The following is a 20,505-nucleotide window of genomic DNA, read 5'->3' as shown; positions in this document are numbered from 1 at the left end:
CAGCGCTCCTGCCCTACTCACTCCAGTGCTGGGGTGGTCCTGGAGTAACTATGATCTTCCCCCCACAGACAGCACTCCTCCCCCCTCCCCACTTCCCCTTGAGTGCCACTAAACTAACGCTTGCCGTGTGTCCCGTTGTCTAGACTGACCCAGGCGAGCCCCCGTCGCTTGCCCCCTGAGCCGACACCATGATCTCCACGAAAGAGAAGTCCAAGGCCCCCAAGGATAGCATGACGCTCCTTCCGTGCTTCTACTTTGTGGAGGTGGGTAGAGGCTTTTCAAAGGGACCCAGAGCACAGCAGGGAGGGGGCGGGCGCTGCCTTGCGTGCCACGTCCCTGCAGCGAGGCGGGAGCTGAGTGTCAGCGGAATGTGAGATGCTCTCTCCGGAGACAGCTGAGCCCTGCGGGGGCTGAGGACGGGGGGAATGAATGGGAGATGATTCGATTTACACATCTGGAGCTGATTCCGTTTCTGGGGCTGATTCTCAGTTACTCCTTTCCTGTGCATGGGGCCTGGATGGAGGAGTGTTAAGGTGGCTTTAATCTACCTTTGTCCTTCCTTTACTTTGTGGGTGGGTCTGCTCAACCCGTGGGGTAAGTTAGAGCAGCTCTGTGGCTGCTCTATGTTGCACTCTACTTCCCGTGACTCCCAGCAAACAGCGAATACCCATAGTGCAGTGTGCCCTGGCCACACCCCCAGCAATCCCCTGTCTTGGGGTTGGGTGCAAGAGCCCTTGTGCCAGCCCTGCACTGACCAGGGAGACCCCTGGCAGGGCCATTTTCAGGAAGCTGTTTCCACCCACCTTAAGCCCTTTGACTCTGCCAGAGGGGCCCAGTGTGGCCTGAGTGTCACTGAGAACTGAGGCATGTGGCTGCATGTCATGACTGCTCCCTGGGCGGCAGAGCTGCAGGATTCCTCTCTGTGTCTCGGGCTCTAATAAAATCTCTCCCATGGAGACGCTCACCACAAAATGGGCCGCAGACCTTGAGGGCAGGGGAAGAGGGATCGGTACATCAGGGCTGGCGAGCTCTGCCCCTCAAGCCCCTCTGGGCCACGTTGGAGTGGGGTCGGTGGATGGGCAGAGACGCTAGGCCTAGGGGGAGGAATGAATGAGGCAGAGGGTCTGCTTAACATTTCTACTGCCGCCCCTAGAGACTGGAGCCCGGTTGTGACAGGTGCTGTACGGACACATAGGAAAGAGACTGTCCGGTGGTTAGAGCAGGCGTGATTGGGAGTCAGGACTCCTGGGTTCTATTCCCAGCTATAGGAGGGGTGTGTGGCTTAGTGGTTAGAGCAGAGGTGTCTGGGAATCAGGACTCCTGGGTTCTATTCCCAGCTATAGGAGGGGAGTGTGGTTGTGGGGGTGACCGGGAGTCAGGACTCCTGGGTTCTATTCCCAGCTATAGGAGGGGAGTGTGGTTGTGGGGGTGACCGGGAGTCAGGACTCCTGGGTTCTGTTCCCAGCTCCAGAAAAGGGAGTGGTGTCTACTGACTACAGTGACACCCCTGACTTGCCTTAGAGGGTGATTTTGCCCTGAGGCCCTTGAAGGCAGGTCTGTAGCGTGGCAGGGGGGTGAAACTGAGCCCACCTGACCATGCTCCTCCTGACTCACCTCTTTGCTTGCTTCCTTCCTGCCCTTCGCCCAGCTCCCGATCGTGGCTTCCTCCATCGTGACGCTGTATTTCCTGGAGCTGACCGACCTCTTCAAGCCAGCCAAGGTGGGTTTCCAGTGCTACGACCGGGCCCTGTCCATGCCTTACGTGGAGACCAATGAGGAGATGATTCCTCTGCTGATGCTTCTCAGCCTGGCCTTCGCTGCTCCTGCCGCCTCGGTACGTAGCCGGTTCCAAGCCGGGGGGGGCTTCTCTTTCCGCGTGGACCGGGAGGGCTGAGACAAGGGGGTGAGGGAAGGGAGAGGCCTGGAGGGACCTTCTGGAGAGTGGGGTGGACAGATTGCGCCCAGCCCTGATTTCACCTCCCTTCTTCAGAGACCGCAGGGGCCCGTACAGCCCCGGCACAGGCTACGGCAGCCCTAACTTGTGCCCCTTCTTCAAAGGCCCCTCCGCCCCGATGCCCCCTCCTGCCCCAGAGCAGCCCCGGCACCTGCGGTTCTTGCAGAGACAATGCAAAGCTGGGCCAGGTTTCGGGGCCCCTGTGCACAGCCACCTGGTATGACAGGGCAACGGTAGAGTGTGCGGGAGGGGGATGTGTGTTGTGTTGGGACTGGAGTAGTTGGGAGCTCCCTGCCAGCGCTCCTGCCCTGCTCCCTACAGCGCCCCCTGCTGGGAGAGGTCAGGACTGGAGTACCTGGGAGCTCCCCCCCACCCCCTGCCAGCACTCCTGCCCTGCTCCCTACAGCGCCCCCTGCTGGGAGAGGTCAGGACTGGAGTACCTGGGAGCTCCCCCCGACTCCCTGCCAGCACTCCTGCCCCGCTCCCTACAGCGCCCCCTGCTGGGAGAGGTCAGGACTGGAGTACCTGGGCGCTCCCCCCGACTCCCTGCCAGCACTCCTGCCCTGCTCCCTACAGCGCCCCCTGCTGGGAGAGGTCAGGACTGGAGTACCTGGGCGCTCCCCCTCACCCCCTGCCAGCACTCCTGCCCCGCTCCCTACAGCGCCCCCTGCTGGGAGAGGCCAGGACTGGAGTACCTGGGCGCTCCCCCTCACCCCCTGCCAGCACTCCTGCCCCGCTCCCTACAGTGCCCCCTGCTGGGAGAGGTCAGGACTGGAGTACCTGGGCGCTCCCCCTCACCCCCTGCCAGCACTCCTGCCCCGCTCCCTACAGCGCCCCCTGCTGGGAGAGCTCAGGACTGGAGTACCTGGGAGCTCCCCCTCACCCCCCGCCAGCACTCCTGCCCCGCTCCCTACAGCGCCCCCTGCTGGGAGAGGTCAGGATTGGAGTACCTGGGCGCTCCCCCTCACCCCCCGCCAGCACTCCTGCCCCGCTCCCTACAGCGCCCCCTGCTGGGAGAGGTCAGGATTGGAGTACCTGGGCGCTCCCCCTCACCCCCCGCCAGCACTCCTGCCCTGCTCCCTACAGCGCCCCCTGCTGGGAGAGGTCAGGACTGGAGTACCTGGGCGCTCCCCCTCACCCCCTGCCAGCACTCCTGCCCCGCTCCCTACAGCGCCCCCTGCTGGGAGAGGCCAGGACTGGAGTACCTGGGCGCTCCCCCTCACCCCCTGCCAGCACTCCTGCCCCGCTCCCTACAGTGCCCCCTGCTGGGAGAGGTCAGGACTGGAGTACCTGGGCGCTCCCCCTCACCCCCTGCCAGCACTCCTGCCCCGCTCCCTACAGCGCCCCCTGCTGGGAGAGGCCAGGACTGGAGTACCTGGGCGCTCCCCCTCACCCCCTGCCAGCACTCCTGCCCCGCTCCCTACAGTGCCCCCTGCTGGGAGAGGTCAGGACTGGAGTACCTGGGCGCTCCCCCTCACCCCCTGCCAGCACTCCTGCCCCGCTCCCTACAGCGCCCCCTGCTGGGAGAGCTCAGGACTGGAGTACCTGGGAGCTCCCCCTCACCCCCCGCCAGCACTCCTGCCCCGCTCCCTACAGCGCCCCCTGCTGGGAGAGGTCAGGATTGGAGTACCTGGGCGCTCCCCCTCACCCCCCGCCAGCACTCCTGCCCCGCTCCCTACAGCGCCCCCTGCTGGGAGAGGTCAGGATTGGAGTACCTGGGCGCTCCCCCTCACCCCCCGCCAGCACTCCTGCCCCGCTCCCTACAGCGCCCCCTGCTGGGAGAGCTCAGGAGTGGAGTACCTGGGAGCTCCCCCTGCCAGCACTCCTGCCCCGCTCCCTACAGCGCCCCCTGCTGGGAGAGGGTAGGACCTGCCCCTGTGCCAAAACATCTACATTTATACGCCTCGCTCTGACTTGCCAACAAGCCTGTGTGGCCCACACTGAGTTCTGCTCTTCCCCCCAGATCATGGTCGGGGAAGGCATCATCTACTGCCTGCAGTCCAAGCTGAAGGGGCGCAGTGGGTCGGAGGGGAGCATCAACGCCGGAGGTTGCAACTTCAACTCCTTCCTGCGCAGGACTGTAAGGTTTGTGGGTAGGTTTTGCCGCAGTCCTGGCCTGGAGCCTGTCAGTTCTTTGTATCTGGGGGGGATCCACCTTGTGAAGCTGCCCAGGGCTTGGATGAAGATGGGGCGGCGACGGAGGAGCCTGCATGGGAAGCACGTGCAGCTTGGAGCGCGACATCCAGCAGCAGAGAGATCACTGCGGGCTCCAAAGCCCCACGTTCATCCTCCGCGTTAGTGTCTCTCTGCTTGCCCCTGCCGCATGGATGCCCTTGGCCTCTCGCCCCATCATGGGCCTGCTCCACTGCTCTTGTGCACCACCCCAGAGGTGGCTGCATTTCACTGGGGTTCTAGCCTGCGCCACGCTTGGGGAGGAAAAGTGCTGTGGAAATGGAAAATGTTCATTGTCCTGTGGCACTTCCACACCTGGCCTTGGCCAAACCTGGGAGGGGTGAGGCAGGTGGGAGGGGGATTGGGGAGGTGGACAGAGGGGCTGGGGGGAGAGGCAGGTGGGAGGGGTTATGAGGAGGGGGAAGAGGCAGGTGGGAGGGGTTATGAGGAGGGGGAGAGGCAGGTGGGAGGGGGATTGGGGAGGTGGACGGAGGGGCTGGTGGGAGAGGCAGGTGGGAGGGGTTATGAGGAGGGGGAGAGGCAGGTGGGAGGAGTTATGAACAGGTGGGAGGGGGATTGGGGAGGTGGACGGAGGGGCTGGGGGGAGAGGCAGGTGGGAGGGGTTATGAGGAGGGGGAGAGGCAGGTGAGAGGGGTTATGAGGAGGGGGGAGAGGCAGGTGGGAGGGGTTATGAGGAGGGGGAGAGGCAGGTGGGAGGGGTTATGAGGAGGGGGAGAGGCAGGTGGGAGGGGGATTGGGGAGGTGGACAGAGGGGCTGGGGGGAGAGGCAGGTGGGAGGGGTTATGAGGAGGGGGAGAGGCAGGTGGGAGGGGGATTGGGGAGGTGGACGGAGGGGCTGGTGGGAGAGGCAGGTGGGAGGGGTTATGAGGAGGGGGAGAGGCAGGTGGGAGGGGTTATGAGGAGGGGGAGAGGCAGGTGGGAGGGGTTATGAGGAGGGGGAAGAGGCAGGTGGGAGGGGTTATGAGGAGGGGGAGAGGCAGGTGGGAGGGGGATTGGGGAGGTGGACGGAGGGGCTGGCGGGAGAGGCAGGTGGGAGGGGTTATGAGGAGGGGGAGAGGCAGGTGGGAGGGGTTATGAACAGGTGGGAGGGGGATTGGGGAGGTGGACGGAGGGGCTGGGGGGAGAGGCAGGTGGGAGGGGTTATGAGGAGGGGGAGAGGCAGGTGAGAGGGGTTATGAGGAGGGGGGAGAGGCAGGTGGGAGGGGTTATGAGGAGGGGGAGAGGCAGGTGGGAGGGGTTATGAGGAGGGGGAAGAGGCAGGTGGGAGGGGTTATGAGGAGGGGGAGAGGCAGGTGGGAGGGGGATTGGGGAGGTGGACGGAGGGGCTGGCGGGAGAGGCAGGTGGGAGGGGTTATGAGGAGGGGGAGAGGCAGGTGGGAGGGGTTATGAACAGGTGGGAGGGGGATTGGGGAGGTGGACGGAGGGGCTGGGGGGAGAGGCAGGTGGGAGGGGTTATGAGGAGGGGGAGAGGCAGGTGGGAGGGGTTATGAACAGGTGGGAGGGGGATTGGGGAGGTGGACGGAGGGGCTGGGGGGAGAGGCAGGTGGGAGAGGTTATGAGGAGGGGGAGAGGCAGGTGGGAGGGGTTATGAGGAGGGGGAGAGGCAGGTGGGAGGGGTTATGAGGAGGGGGAGAGGCAGGTGGGAGGGGGATTGGGGAGGTGGACGGAGGGGCTGGGGGGAGAGGCAGGTGGGAGGGGTTATGAGGAGGGGGAGAGGCAGGTGGGAGGGGGATTGGGGAGGTGGACGGAGGAGCTGGGGGGAGAGGCAGGTGGGAGGGGTTATGAGGAGGGGGAGAGGCAGGTGGGAGGGGGATTGGGGAGGTGGACGGAGGGGCTGGGGGGAGAGGCAGGTGGGAGGGGTTATGAGGAGGGGGAGAGGCAGGTGGGAGGGGGATTGGGGAGGTGGACGGAGGGGCTGGGGGGAGAGGCAGGTGGGAGGGGTTATGAGGAGGGGGAGAGGCAGGTGGGAGGGGGATTGGGGAGGTGGACGGAGGGGCTGGGGGGAGAGGCAGGTGGGAGGGGTTATGAGGAGGGGGAGAGGCAGGTGGGAGGGGGATTGGGGAGGTGGACGGAGGGGCTGGGGGGAGAGGCAGGTGGGAGGGGTTATGAGGAGGGGGAGAGGCAGGTGGGAGGGGGATTGGGGGAGGTGGACGGAGGGGCTGGGGGGAAAGGCAGGTGGGAGGGGTTATGAGGAGGGGGAGAGGCAGGTGGGAGGGGGATTGGGGAGGTGGACGGAGGGGCTGGGGGGAAAGGCAGGTGGGAGGGGTTATGAGGAGGGGGAGAGGCAGGTGGGAGGGGTTATGAGGAGGGGGTGAGGCAGGTGGGAGGGGGATTGGGGAGGTGGACGGAGGGGCTGGGGGGAGAGGCAGGTGGGAGGGGTTATGAGGAGGGGAGAGGCAGGTGGGAGGGGTTATGAGGAGGGGTGAGGCAGGTGGGAGGGGGATTGGGGAGGTGGACGGAGGGGCTGGGGGGAGAGGCAGGTGGGAGGGGTTATGAGGAGGGGGAGAGGCAGGTGGGAGGGGTTATGAGGAGGGGGTGAGGCAGGTGGGAGGGGGATTGGGGAGGTGGACGGAGGGGCTGGGGGGAGAGGCAGGTGGGAGGGGTTATGAGGAGGGGGAGAGGCAGGTGGGAGGGGGCAGAAGAACATCTGTGACTCCCCGGTGGCCAAGGCTCTAACCCGTGACCCGCCCGTGATGCCCCCAGGGGTCCACGTGTTCGGACTCTGTGCCACCGCCCTGGTGACGGACGTGATCCAGCTGGCCACTGGCTACCACGCCCCCTTTTTCCTGACCGTCTGCAAGCCCAACTACACGCTGCTGGGGATCTCCTGCGACTCCAACCCTTACATCACCCAGGACATCTGCTCGGGCCAGGACCAGAATGCGATTCTCTCTGCCAGGTACGTCCCGTGCAGTCCGGGGCCAAAGGGCTCGGCTTGAGGGACTCTGCCCCCGATGGTCCCCAAGGAAGGGAGCCTGAGGCCGTCTCTTCTCACCCGCACCCCTGCCGGGGCCCCGCTGCATGTACCACGCTGGGCTCTGCCCGCTCACTGTGCCGCAGCCGGGTCCCTGCCAGCACTAGCCCAGGCTGCTCGAGCTGTCCTTTGTTTCCCTTTTGCAGGAAGACGTTCCCGTCCCAGCATGCAACGCTCTCAGCCTTCGCCGCGGTCTACGTGTCGGTGAGTTCACCCGCCTCCTTATCTCCCCGACTTGCAACCGCAGGCTGATGCAAGTATGTGGAGCCCGCAGACACACGCCTGCGTCATGCTTACAGCTCAGTCCCTCACGCATGCCCCCGTATAGCGCCTTCCCCAGGCAAGCCACCTCACTGTGCACACACACACACACACGTGCTGCTCCACACACACGCAAACACCTTTTGGTGCCCCCCCAGCCCATGCTCCTCCCCCCATGTACTCCCATACACCCGCATGGATACGTGCACGCAGCGCCCTGCCTTATGCAAATGCAAACATACCTCCGGTGCCCCCCGACACAATCAAATGCCCCCTCAACACGCACCCATGCGTGCAAACACACAGAGTGCTTTGCTCTCCCTCTCTCTCACACACACACACGCACCCTCCTGGGACTAGCCGAGGTGCTCCCCCAAACCGGAAAGGCCTGGGCAGTCCATGCAGGGAGGGGGTCACCCACCAACACAGGAGGTCGCATCCTTGGCTGCCCAGCCAGCCCCGTGCATTTGCTGGGCCAGCGCTCAGCCGTGGCTCTGACAGGCCCCCGCTCTCCCCTCCTTTGGCCAGATGTATTTCAACTCCATCATCTCGGACAGCACCAAACTCCTGAAGCCCATCCTGGTCTTCGCCTTCGCCATCGCCGCCGGCATCTGCGGCTTGACCCAGATCACCCAGTACCGCAGCCACCCTATCGACGTCTACGTGGGCTTCCTCATCGGCTCCGGGATCGCGGCCTACCTGGTGAGTTCACGCCCCGGGGAAGAGCCCGGCTCCGGGAGCTGAGCTTAGAGCTGAGAGGAAGGGCCTTTGCGTCTCCCTCCAGGGGTTGGCTTCCGTCCCTGGCATTCGGAGCGATGGAAGCTCCCTAAAAGTGGGAAGCCCGCGGGCGCCGAACTGTGACTGGATGGCTGCCGTGTGGTCTAACCCCTGACCCCTGGTCTTTCTCCCCCCCTCAGGCATACCACGCGGTGGGCAACTTCCAAGCGCCGACCGAGAGGGCCCCGGCCAACCCCCCCACCAAGGACGCCCTGCGGGCCCTGACCCAGCGGGGCCATGACTCGGTGTACCACCAGAATAAGTCGGTCAGCACGGACGAGCTCAACCCCCAGACCCGGCTGGACGGGGTGAACCGCCAGGTCCAGCGGGAGAAGAACTCCCTGGGCAGCCTGAAACGGGCCAGCGTGGACGTGGACCTGCTGGCCCCCCGCAGCCCCATGGGCAAGGAGAACATGGTCACCTTCAGCAACACCCTGCCCCGGGTCAACACCCCCTCCATGGACGACCCCGCCCGGCGCCACATGACCATCCACGTCCCCGTGGACGCCTCCCGCTCCAAGCAGCTCATCACCGAGTGGAAGCAGAAATCCCTGGAGGGCCGGAGCATGACGCTGGCCGAGGAGGCCAGTGGGCACGCGAGGGCTGGCTCAGACTCGGTGGGCGTGGATGAAGAGGAGCATGTCCCCCCCTCACTCTACCCGACGGTGCAGGCCCGCACGGCCGAGCGGGCCGCCATGGGGCCCCGGGTTCTCATCCAGCCCCGGCCGGGGGCATCCCAGCTGGTTCACATCCCCGAGGAGAGCCAAGGCACTGCCAACATCTCGCCCAACAGCAGCTCAGCCGTGCGGGCCAAGTGGATGATGATGGCGGAGAAAGGGGCGGGCCAGCGGGTGGCCAACCCGCCTCGGCTCATGCAGGTCATCGCCATGTCCAAACAGCAGGGCCTGGTGTCCGTCACCCCCAAGCACTCGGAGACCTCCTCGTCCTCCACCAGCTCCGACTCCTCCCAGTACCGCTCGCCGTCAGAGCGGGACAGCTCCAGCATCGTCACCATCGACGCCCACGCCCCGCACCACCCCGTGGTGCACCTCTCCTCCGGCAACGGGCCCTGGGAGTGGAAGGTGGCCCAGAAAGGCTCAGATGGGCAGGACGCCTACGAGCTGAACGAGATGAGCAAGGATTACCGGGGCTTCCGGCCCACCAGGAGCGCCGGCGTCTCCCCGGGCTCCTCCGTCAGCGACATCGAGCAGGACGAGCCGCGCTACGGCAGCGTGGCCACCATCAACGTGGCGCCGGGAGGGAGCGGGGCGGCGGAGCGGGGCGAGGGCATCCCGGAGAATGTGCTAGGCCCCGCCAGCCGGGAGTCCACCCTGCGGAGGAAGCCCGCCGGCCTGACCGTCAGCGAGAAGGACGGACACACGGACAACGAGGCGGAAAACTACTACAAGAAAATCCAAGCCAACCGGAGATTTAAGGAGTAATTCACTCCCCCCCCCACCCGGCTTCCACCCCACCTGCCCCGACCCAGGGCAGCTGTCCAGAGCGGGGAACCTGCCTTCGTGGGTGTCTCCACTGCTGAACGACACAATCAGCCCGCTCCGTGTGCTGCTGCTTTGGGACGAGGCCAGGACCGGGGTGGGGCGAACATCTGTCTTTGGGGGGCCTCCGGGGATTTATATACAGCAGCCTCAAAGCGGAGCAGCACGTGGAGAAGATGGTGCGAGCGCCGGATGGGAGGGGTGGACTAGAAGAGGCAGGGACGGCAGAGTTCTTCTCCAGGGCGTTAAAACAACCAGCCCTCCGCGGGACTCCGAATGTCCAACCAGGGGAGGAATTTTCCATGTTTATTTATTTGTTAACCAGGTGCTGACGGGTCCCGGGAGGGTTTGAGTTTGTTCAGCTGTTGCGATGGTGGGGTGGGAGAGAATGAATGACCTTGAAAAGGCGGAATCCAGGAGTCCTGGGCTACCAGTTGAGGCAACTGTCTCCAGCCTTGCCTGTGGATTTATTTGCCTTGCTCGCCGGGAGCTGGCAGCCAACGGATCCAGTCACCAGCGTCCTGTGTCATGTCCTGCTCCGTCTGTTTTATTTGCAGGGGTGCACGTCCGACCACCAACTGAACTCTGGACGCTGTCGGACTCTGTAAATAGCTCCCTGGCTGACGCGCGGGGCGTGCGCGGTGGGGAATGGGCATTAGCTGGGGCTCAAAGGCTTTTCACTGGCTGCCTGGAGATTTTTCAGAGGCCCTTTGTTCAGGCGTCAGTCCCGGCCTGGCCACTCCTTGCCCTCTGTGCTGAGTCTCACAGAGATCCCTAGGGACAGTTGAAGCTCACCCCATGTACTGCCCGTGGGCGGTCAGAAGAGGCTGACGGACAAAGCTTTCCGGGGGGGGCACTTGCCTTAGCCGCCCATCGGCCGTGGACACTGATAAATAACCCTCCGTGCTTTGCTACCAGGCTGTTCAGTCCTGCTGCCGCTTTACCGCCCCGTCCTGGCACAAGCGTGGTGCAGGGCACGGGCGTCCCAGGCGGGATCCTGGTTTTGGAAGAACGCCCAGGCTTGGGATGGGGGCAACCCGATTGCGCCGATTTAATTGTCTCTCTCGTCTCGCCGTCCCTGGGGTGAGACAGCGATCAGAGCCGCCGACGCGTGGGGGGAGGGAGGAGCAGGGGGCTTTCGCACCAGCCTTGTGATTTGAGCTGGTGGGATTTTTATTTATTTATTTTTTAAATAGCGCGGGAAAGTTTGAGGACGTCTTCGTGATGCTTTTGTCGTTGTCGTTTGCCCCCCCCCATGAAAAACGGCCCCTGGTTCCCCACCGAACCCAATCCACAGCCAAGCTGGCCGCCCCTTACTCGCCGTGGGCCTGATCCCAAGCCTAGTGACATCTGACTTCAGTGGGCTTGGCAGCTGGGCCCCTGTGTGGCCCAGGCAGGAGATGGCGATGGGACAGGGGAAGGCGAAGGGACAGGAAATGGATGTTGTCCCCCATCACCCCGGGCTCTAGCCAGCAGCTGTGTGAGCCCTGTGGCCTTTGCTTAGCCTTTGGGCTGGTCAGGAGCCGTGGGAGGGCTGTGAGCTGGAGGGCAGGTGGGTGAATGGGAGGCATGTGTATGCGGGTGGAGGGTGAGGGGTTGCATAAGGGGGAAATACACTCTCTAGAGAGATGGGGGGTCCTAGCTGGGCTCTGTGCCACAGGGGAGGAGGGTGCGGGGAGCTAACGCTGGGGGGACGGGGGAGGGGGAGGGGAATTACACAGTGGACTAACAGGCCTCGATTCCTTACATTGCCCAATGCTACCGGTGCAATTAGAAGGGTTCCTCTGATCCTGCAGTGCTTGTCCATTTCTCATGGGCAGCCACGTTCCTGGCTGGCGGGGGAACTTCTCGGGAGAGCCGTGAGGATGGAGCCCAGCCTGGTCCCCCGGCAGCGGCCGAGACGGGGCGCGTCCCCCCCTTTGAGGGAGCTTCGTGGCTGCTGGAGCTTGGGGCGGGGAGTTACAGGTGTCATGGTAGGAAACTGACGCAGAGCTGTAACCTGTGCCGTTCCTTACCCCGCTCTGCAAGGGTGAGAGCACTAGAAGGAAGCAGAGCCGCTCCGGGGCTCCAGTGGGAGAGGGGGACACCCCGACACTAAGCCAGTCCCCAAACTGTAAATGCATCTGTCAGGCGATGGCCGAACCTGCTGTGTTTGTAAGGAAATAAATGAATGAACCTGTGTCTCTCTCCACGTCAGCCTGGTTGCGGGGGGAAGGCAGGCTGTTGGCTGGCAGATAAGTGACTGGAAACCGTGTTAAAGTTCCATTGCCCCAGTGTGGGCATTTCCTGCCTGTGATGGAGTCGTCCCCCGCCCCCCCATCGCTCTGCCCGCTGCTCTTTGCCCTTGTGCAAAGTTGTGACTTGCCCCTGGGCCGCATGATAATGCTTCTCAAAAGGGACCTTTTTGCATCGGGGATCCGAACCGATGGTGCCATGTGGCCTGTGCTTTCGGAAGAGAGGCAACCCCTGCATGAGCCCCCATCTCGCCTGGCCTCACCTCACCGGCTAAGCAGCCGGGCTGGGCTGGGCTGGGCTGGCCGTATACTCAACGGGCATCATTCTGGGCACTGCTATGGCATCGTTATGCCAGCTCCCATGGTGCAAAGGGACTATAAAACTGGGCAAACTGGCCAGCAGGAAATTCCACTAGCACGGTGAGAATCTGTGAGTGGCATACGGAGGAAAAGAACCCAGGAGTCCTGCCTCCCCGGGCCCTACTTTACCCACTAGCCACTCCCCTCCCAGAGCTGCAAATGGTACCCAAGCAGCTTGAGGTCCACTCGTCTTTGCTTTAACCTATTAGCCCCCACCCACTTTCTTCCTACAGCTGGGACTAGAACCCAGGTGCCCTGATTTCCATGTCCCCCCCGACCACATGGGAAAAGCATCCACTGCCCCTATCCGGCAGGAGTGCCCCTTTCTGGGGCTGCTCCCAGAGCGTTACTGGTTTGCTAGCAGCTCTGGGCGTCTATGCAGGATCCCCAGCGTGTGGGCTGCCGGGCCTGCAGTTCGCCCGGCTCCACCAGGCTCTTCAGTCCAACCTGCCGCTCCCTTGAATCCCGTTAAAAATCAATTCTGGCCAATGCTCGAGCCAGCTGCTGGACACAGCTCTGGGTAGGGCCTCCCCGAATCGCCTGATCACGCCGATGTCTCTAGCAGCCTCCCCTCGCCGAGCGCTGGGCCCCCCATCCCGCTTTCCTCTCCCCGGCTCCACTTCATCCCAAACAAAGCTGGTGGCCTCCGCCCTGCGGATAATTGCATGGTGCGCTTGGTGATCGCTCACCCTGCTGCGGCGGGTTGGAGGAGGCTGGAGCCTGTTTCCGCTCACTCCGAGCCGCCGAGCCTTTCGTAGCTGCTGTCAAATGCTCCCCCTGCCCAGCTTGGAAAGCTTCGCTCACCAGCCCCCCCCAAGAACTAATGACACCTCCGCAGAAGGGGAGATGGGCTCCATTAGCAGGCAGGTGACCGGCAGCTACGGCTGGGCCAGACTTCAGCGCCACCCTCTCCCAAAGCACAGGCCTTCCCTCTCTCTTCCTTTAGCTTTCCTGCCCTGTTCCCCCCGCTCCCCCGTTCCACTGTAATTATCAGTTGCTCTTTTAGCTTTTTTGGTCCTAATTTTAACTCCCAGCACATCTGCCGCCACCTCCGCTGTGGCACGTGTGTCAGTTATACAGCAGTGCCGACCGGGTTCCTGTTGGCAGCGTTTGGCAGAGGCGTGCGCAAGTGCTTGACGAAGCCGGCGCAGTCTGATCATCTGGGGAAACTGAGGCACAGAGCTGTGACGTGACTTCCCCAAAGGCCAAATAAAGAACAGAAACCCAGGGGGCTTGACTGCCAGGTCTGTGCCCACCCCCAACCACTCCCCTCCCAGAGCTGGGAAGAGAACCCAGGAATCCTGGCTTTGTCGCCGGCGCTAACCACTAGCCCCAACCCTCCCAGAGCCAGGCGTAGAACCCTGACGCCCCTGCCAGCTCTAACCCACTAGAAACCGGTGCCTCTCCTGAGCCTCGGGGAGCTAAGAACCCAGGTCTGGCTGCCAGTCCCTGCTCTAACCCCTAGAGAGAGAGCCCAACGCCTGCCTCATAACACTGACACTACGAATCAGTGATGCTGGCCGCCTTGTGCGAGTTAATGCTGTCCTCCTGCCTCCCCCCCCCCCCCCCGAGGCTCCCCCCACCACCACACACCAGGGGAGGGGCAGGAGAGTAGGGCTTATGAACCAGCTAAACCGCTCTAACCCCAAAGCCAGCTGCTCCGATGTTTATGGGCCAGGTCCGCGTGGGTGGAGCCGTGCACATGGGTGTGAGTGACCGCGTGTGTCTTCGCAAGGCCAGCCAGGTGCTGCAGGCCCCCAGCGGGGCCTGACGCTCAGGCTGGGTTGAAGTAAATGCAGGGTGGGGGGAGAATGGTGCAGAGACCTATGGAGGGGAGGGGGAGGGAGAGGAAGCCCTCACACCCCACCCCTAGTACTTACAGAGCAAGCGGATCACCGCATATGTTTAATATAAACAGCTGTGGCGGGGGGGGGGGGGGGGGATTAACTGAGCCCAGAGCTGGGCCCGGAGGCGGGTGCCACCAGCAATCACCTTCCTGACCTCTCTGCGTGGCCCGGCCTGGCTCTCACGCCCACTCAGGAGCCCAGACGGAGGCGTGCGGCTTTGCCGGCGTGCAGCCGGCAATGTACACAACCGTGTCGAGACATTCCCGGGCTCTGGAAAAGCCCCGCGCAGCCTCCCCAGCCTCGCCCGCCCACGCGCCTGGCTCTCCGGCTGGGCACTGCAAGGGACGCGTGGAATGCCTGCGTGCAAATGGGCAGAGACCAAGGGCGCCATTTGGGGGGAGGGTGGGAGCCCCCCCCCCCCGCGTTTCATACAGGAGGTGTGCAAGCTCCCAGGTGGAGCTCTTAACTACAGCCCAGCATTAGTGTGACATGTGAGTTCTGCAGAGGAGCGGTGCCCCGGGCAGGGGGTGGTCAGTATTTTGTTTACAAACAGGATGATTAAGCTAAGGAAGGGCTGGTGATTGCATTAAGGATCTGGAAGTTTAGCCTGTAAGAGGGGAATCCCTCTGTGGAGGGGGGAGGGGGTGTTTTAGAGCAAACACGGGGGGGGGGGGGGCAGATCTCAGAAAAAATACAGCAATGCACTGAGCCCCTCAGTGAAGTTGAGCAGGGCTGTTCTCCCCAAATACAGATGGGGCACTGAGGCACGCACAGACTAAAGGCCAGATTTTCAAAGGGATTTAGGCACCTAGTGAGATTTTCAAATGCACTTGGAAGGTTTGGTGCTTTGGAAACCCCATTGATGCCTCGCTGCAGCTTTGGCTGCCTAAAAACCTTTGAAATTCGGTCCCTAAAGCACTGGCCTGGGGTCAGAGAGGAAGTCCATGGTGGGGGGGGGAGTAGAACCCTGGTCTTGCTCCCTAGCCAGCAGACCAGCCTCTCTCTGCATGCCACAAATACAAAAAAACAGGCCTCTGATAGAGGGGAGCAAAACCAAGGCAGCCGGTTCTCTGAGACTCCAGCAAACAGTCCCAGGAAGGCTGGCGAATGAGAGGCAGATGAGAGGAGCTCACGTAACGCCCAAGGGGTGGCAGGTTCTGCCCCGCGCTGGGTTATACAGCAATGGCTGCTGGGCAATTTTACGTTTTAACTGAAAAGCATTTTGTTCAGTTGTTATGTTTTTTGTTCTGCGTTTGAGACAAGGAAGGGATGAGAAAGGGCTGCATGAGCATCAGGTGTGTTTATGCCTCAAACGCTTCGGGTTTCAGCTGCGTTCAGGCCAATTCCAGAACCAAGAACAGAAACTGCAACCACAGAGGCCATAAAGTCGACGATTATTGCCATGATTTGCCTTATTGGCTGGGCACCAGCTGTTCAGAATAGGTCAGAAAATCCAGGCCCTGAGCCAGTGCACATGAACTGAGTAACTCTGGATAAGATAGCTCAGATATTTAAGTATGAGGTGTATAGTCATTGACCACACCTGTTAGCACATGGTCACGGGGATGTTTATAGCTATGAGTAGAGGCACTGATGGTACTAGACCTTTTAGCTGATTAAGATTTAACCCTCCAATTTTCTTTCTAAAGGAAGAGCTGCCCAGAGCTCCTGGATCTGTTTATTTTCCTTTCCTGCCTGCAGTGGCCCTGAGATACCTCAGAAGTATCCGGTTTTTTTCTCAACTTTAAAATATAGAATTTTCTTGGTGTTTGGTTTTAAATATGCTCCTGTGAGAACTGCAACTCAATCGCTGTGGTGTTGTGTTTAAGAGCCGCCTAAGTAGCCTTTAAACAGAACTAAAAGCAGTGGGGCCAACTCTCTGATTTTGTCATGAGTCCCATGATTATTGTTTTCCTTAAAGCCCCAGCTCCTGGAGTCAAGTGGATCTGTGATGATTTCAGCCTTCTTCCGTAAAGAAAAACGAAGTTTCTAGTCCTCGTGGCTGTGGAGAAAGCTTCAAAATGAGACCCCCCAGTGCTCCCTAAAGGCTCAAAAAGCAGACGGTAAATAAAAAGAACCCCAAATCTGTTATTTTTACATGATCTCGTGATTTTAAAGCCAATCTCATGATTTTTGATGAGCCTGATTCAGGATTTTTGACCATTTGGGATTGGCAATACTGTGAAAGTGACTGGAAAGTGTCAGTTTCACGTCAGTTTCTAGTCTATTATTTATAGTGAGGTAACACCCCTAGAGCCCCAGGCAGGTGCAGTCTAAACTCACGGGGCCTTGCCCTGGTAGGATGTTTCCGAAGTTAAATGATCTATTCCATGCTTGGTGAACTGCAAAAAAAAAAGTGATAGAACGTCATGTCGATTTTTGTACAATTGTTTCAACAGTTGTATTCAAGAGTTAGTCACAAAGACTATACATTCAACTTTTAAACCAGTGTTCCTTAAGTGACGTGGCACAAGATGTGAGACCGTGTTAGTGTTAGAGCTGAGTGGGTCTAATAGTTATTAAATCCTCTTTGTTTATATCGGAATTAGACACAGGGCTCCTGTTAGCTAATTTCTAAATTATTATCTGCAAAAAACCTCTAGAGTTTTCAGGTGCCTAAGGAGCCCTTAGAATCACAGTTAAAATTGCCCCCCCCAAATCTGAACCGGCACTCCTGGCAGAGGAGGCTGCAATGGGGCTCAGTGGCTAGATAGATGGCCGGACACGGAGCTGTTCGACAGACAGACTTGCAGGGGGATAGGCGGATACGCTGCAGACGCTCCCAGAGCATGTGAGCGAAAAGCAACCCTGCTACCTCTCAAGCAGTTAGCCCAGACCCCGGCTCTCGGGCTTTGCAGCGGCAGGCTCCCCGCATGCCACATCCGGGGCCCTGCTCCCAGCTGCGGAGAGCACATGCTGCAGGTGAACCAAGCCCGTCCCCGGGGGCGCTGCTCCAACAGGGCCACCTTACCCCCGGGCCGGGCTCATTCCCAACACCCGCCTTCGCACTCCTGGCCTCCAAGGAGCTGCCAGATTACCCCACCCGGGCAGAACGTGGGCTCTGGGCTGGAAGGGGAGGCGCTGGGGGGAAGTGGGGGGTGTCACAGTTCTCAGGGGTTGGGGGGAGGGGCTGGGTCTAGTTTTATTATTATTCTCTCTGTTTTTGGTCGCTAGAGGGGAGGTTTTGCTCATGGGCTCCATCTGGCACGTTGTTTATTTTTAACCCAGCGGAAGGAGCCCAGCACCTGGCACATAGCGGGGGCGGGGAGGGGAGCCCGGCGCTCGGTGCATTAGCAGCAGCAGATGGAGGGTTTATCCTTAGCAGTTTTCGTATAGATCCCCAAAGCACTGTAGGACCCCAGGCGCTGCCAGCCTGGAGTCCATCGAGCCCTGTCTGCCATCTCCAGCTGTGGCCAGTGCCGGCAACCTCAGCGGACGAGTGGGTCGGTGTCATCGTCTCCGTTTGACAGATGGGGAAACTGAGGCACCGAGCAGGGCCAACACAGGCTGAGGCAGAACCCAGGAGTCCTGCCTCCCAGTTCCCGCTTCTTGCCCCCGACCACGCTGCCTCCCGCTGCACCAGGATGGCTCCAGCGTGGCGGGTCCCACCTGTTTTAGGCCCTGCTGGACGACCGGGTATTTGCAAAGGGGCAGCTCGTGCAGCAGGGCGTTGTGCCCACGGAAGGAGCAGTCCAGCTTGAGAGGAATGGGGTCAGGAGTGCCTGGGTTGCTACTGGACGGGGTGCTGGGTAGGAATGGCCACGAACCTCTGAGGGGGAGTGGCTGCTGGCAATGCAAGATGCCCCATTGCCGTAGCCCTCGCCGTGCTGTTTGAACAAGGCGGGAGAGAGCCCCAGCTATGAGACGGACAGAGAGAGCCGGACGCCCCGGGCAGAGCTCGTTAGGCTGCAGGGGGACAGAGCAGGCAGGGGAGTGGCTGCTTCATGCTGCTGTCAAAGCGTAATCTCTCCTTTGCTGCCCTGTAATTCACAGAGGAGGACACCCCCACCCACCCCTCCAGGGTCTCACCCCTTACAGAGCCTGGAAGAGGCAGGACTAGGCTGAAATGCCGATAAAGGGGGATTCACCAGCAGGGCTGCTGGACGTAGCCTGACCCTGTGGTTCTCCCTGGTTCTCCAGCTCTGAGCTGGGGCTGCTTTGTGTCATCTCATGGGACCTTCTTAAAGCTGGGCCTGGACCCAGCCGTCGTGGAGGGACCGGCTTGCTGCCCCGGGGGGATTTCGGCTTGGATTCTGAACACCCTTATAGTGCGGAGTTGTCGGGTTGTTAGCCCGGGGCCATTACTCGTGCACACACAATTCCCCCCTGCGCCCCACACCAGATAATGTACATTCGTCCCTGTGCCAATAGGGCGGGCACACGCTGCTGCTCACCCGTCCGAACAGGCCCGCAGCATATGCCGACCTGGCTGCATTAGCTGTACAGGTGGCTACCAGGCCGAGGCAGGCCCGAGGCGGGAAAAGCTCATGCACCGGAAGCGCTGAACCCCCAGAGATCCGGCAGAGCTCACGGGAGAAACCCACTCTGCAGCAGTTTCTTGCCACGTTGCCATGACAACAGCAAGGACCTGTGGGCCGGAGCTTGGCTCCTGGAGTATTGTGAATCGGGGGTGGGGGGGGGTGTGGAACAGCAGCCTTCGCGCCCTTCCTCCGCCCAGACATTGATCGCTCGCGTTGCAGGGCGTTTTACTGCACTCAGCATCTATTGCCCAATCTCCGCCACCCCATGCAATGTATCCACAGGGCAAGAAGTTAGAGCCTACTGTCAGGATTACCACCCAAATCCTCTTCGTGCAGACATAGCCCTCCCCAGCAGGGGGCGATGGCTCAAAAGCCCTCCTATTCCTTTGCCACCACTGCTCTCAGAGTGGGCTCAGGTGTTTTTATCACTGGGTTGTGCAGGGGTGCTTGGGGTTAGGCAACAGAGTGGTAAAAAATGCTAGCGATCCCACTTCTGCCACCAGTTGCACTGATATCAGTGCAATTGGTGCAGGGGAGGTCACCCCAATGCTGCCTTAAAGGAGCTAGTCATTCTGTCTCTCTTCACTACTTGGGTGCTGCCTAAATGACCATGGGCATGAGGCAAAAGGTGCCCCCCATTGTTCCTCTAATGGGGTACATTGCCACTGGAGCATAAGCACGTGAAGGAACCCTCCAGCATTCTGGCCAGAGAGAAGACCGCCTTGTTGTGGCTACATCATGGCCATTCCCAAAGGCCTGATCCAAAGCCCATGACCTCCTTTTTCATTTGGATCAGGCAGCCCAAACCTCCACCTCGGGCTCGATTCACACAGCCCCTCTCCTGATCCTGGGAAATCCAAGGGAATCGCTATTGCCAGCTAGCGAGTCAGCCACCCTTCCGTGCCCCCACGCCTGACTGGAGAGAGGAAGGACAAACCCAGGCTCCCCTCCTCACTGCCGGGGGCGACAGGATCATGTTCCCAGGAACAAGATCAGCAGCAAATACTCTCCCTGCATTAGTGTCTGGTGGATGAATCTGATGCAGTCGTCTCCCTGTCTCCAGCGGGGACAACGGCCGCTGCGATCCTGCCGCAGGCCAGCTGCTCGGCAGGGGGAACAGCAGAGTGCAGAGCCTGGGCCCTTAGGGGAACGATGACTGAAGAGCATTGACAGACAGACACTCCCAAAGCGGAGTGGTGACTTGGATGCAATCACCCTCACTCTGGACCAGTTTGAGAGCGTTCTGTTTGTTCATGCCAGCGTGCTCTCCTTGGTTGGATACCAGAGCGTGCACCTAGACAGCCAACAGCTGGACCTAGGACCTTTCAATGACAGTTAGGGGCTGAAAAACCTTTGTGGATCTGGACCGAAGAAGCCCTATAGGGGGAAGCAATGAGAGATTCAAACCTCTGCAGACCAGCCACTAGAGGGGGACAGAGAGCACACATACGGTGCTGTCCTTACGACACTGCCGACGGTTTTACGTCTCGTGAGTACGACTGTGGCTAAAAAGGCTGATGCGTGCGAGCCGGTCCTTTCCGCCTGACGCGCGTTGTGCGCTCCGGAGGAAGGGATTACAGCCTGCGTCTGCTGAGCCGGCCCCGGTTTACGACTCAGCCTCTGTGCCTCAAGATCCAGACGGGGATTGCTCTCGCACTGGGTAACGCTGCCGCTCACCAGCGGGACCCAGCCGTCGCTGGCGACACCCCGCTGGCAACGTCAAGGTTGCCCTGTTTCCAGTTATTCTTGACGTGTCACTTCTGGCCGCCTCCTAGGCGGTTGCCCGCTTTCACTTGGCCAGCTCGAGCCAAATGACGTTCCGGCATCGTCCATCCTCAATACATGACCCGCCCCGTGTAACTGTGATGTGCTAAGCCTGGCTTCCATCCCTTTGGAGCGACTATGGTCCAGAACAGGGGTAGGCA

The 20,505-nt window shown here is 61.0% G+C and overlaps 1 protein-coding gene across 7 annotated transcripts in view; it reads left to right on the top strand.

The window, feature by feature from the left end:
• The window catches only part of PLPPR3 (phospholipid phosphatase related 3), a 38,277-nt gene extending 26,441 nt beyond the window's left edge, over nt 1–11,836 (top strand). For all 7 annotated transcript variants that reach the window (XM_065578178.1, XM_065578177.1, XM_065578176.1 and 4 more), the window contains 7 exons: nt 144–263; nt 1,649–1,834; nt 3,918–4,047; nt 6,851–7,046; nt 7,268–7,325; nt 7,911–8,084; nt 8,300–11,836. In XM_065578178.1, the coding sequence (XP_065434250.1) occupies nt 189–263; nt 1,649–1,834; nt 3,918–4,047; nt 6,851–7,046; nt 7,268–7,325; nt 7,911–8,084; nt 8,300–9,601 (2,121 nt within the window). In that variant the 5' untranslated portion in view covers nt 144–188 and the 3' untranslated portion in view covers nt 9,602–11,836. The remainder of the gene's footprint in view (nt 1–143; nt 264–1,648; nt 1,835–3,917; nt 4,048–6,850; nt 7,047–7,267; nt 7,326–7,910; nt 8,085–8,299) is intronic.
• Nucleotides 11,837–20,505: the final 8,669 nt, after the last annotated feature.

This window comes from Chrysemys picta, chromosome 25, assembly GCF_011386835.1.
Source record: "Chrysemys picta bellii isolate R12L10 chromosome 25, ASM1138683v2, whole genome shotgun sequence".
Taxonomy (NCBI): domain Eukaryota; kingdom Metazoa; phylum Chordata; order Testudines; family Emydidae; genus Chrysemys; species Chrysemys picta.
This window is presented reverse-complemented; position numbering and strand designations above follow the sequence as displayed.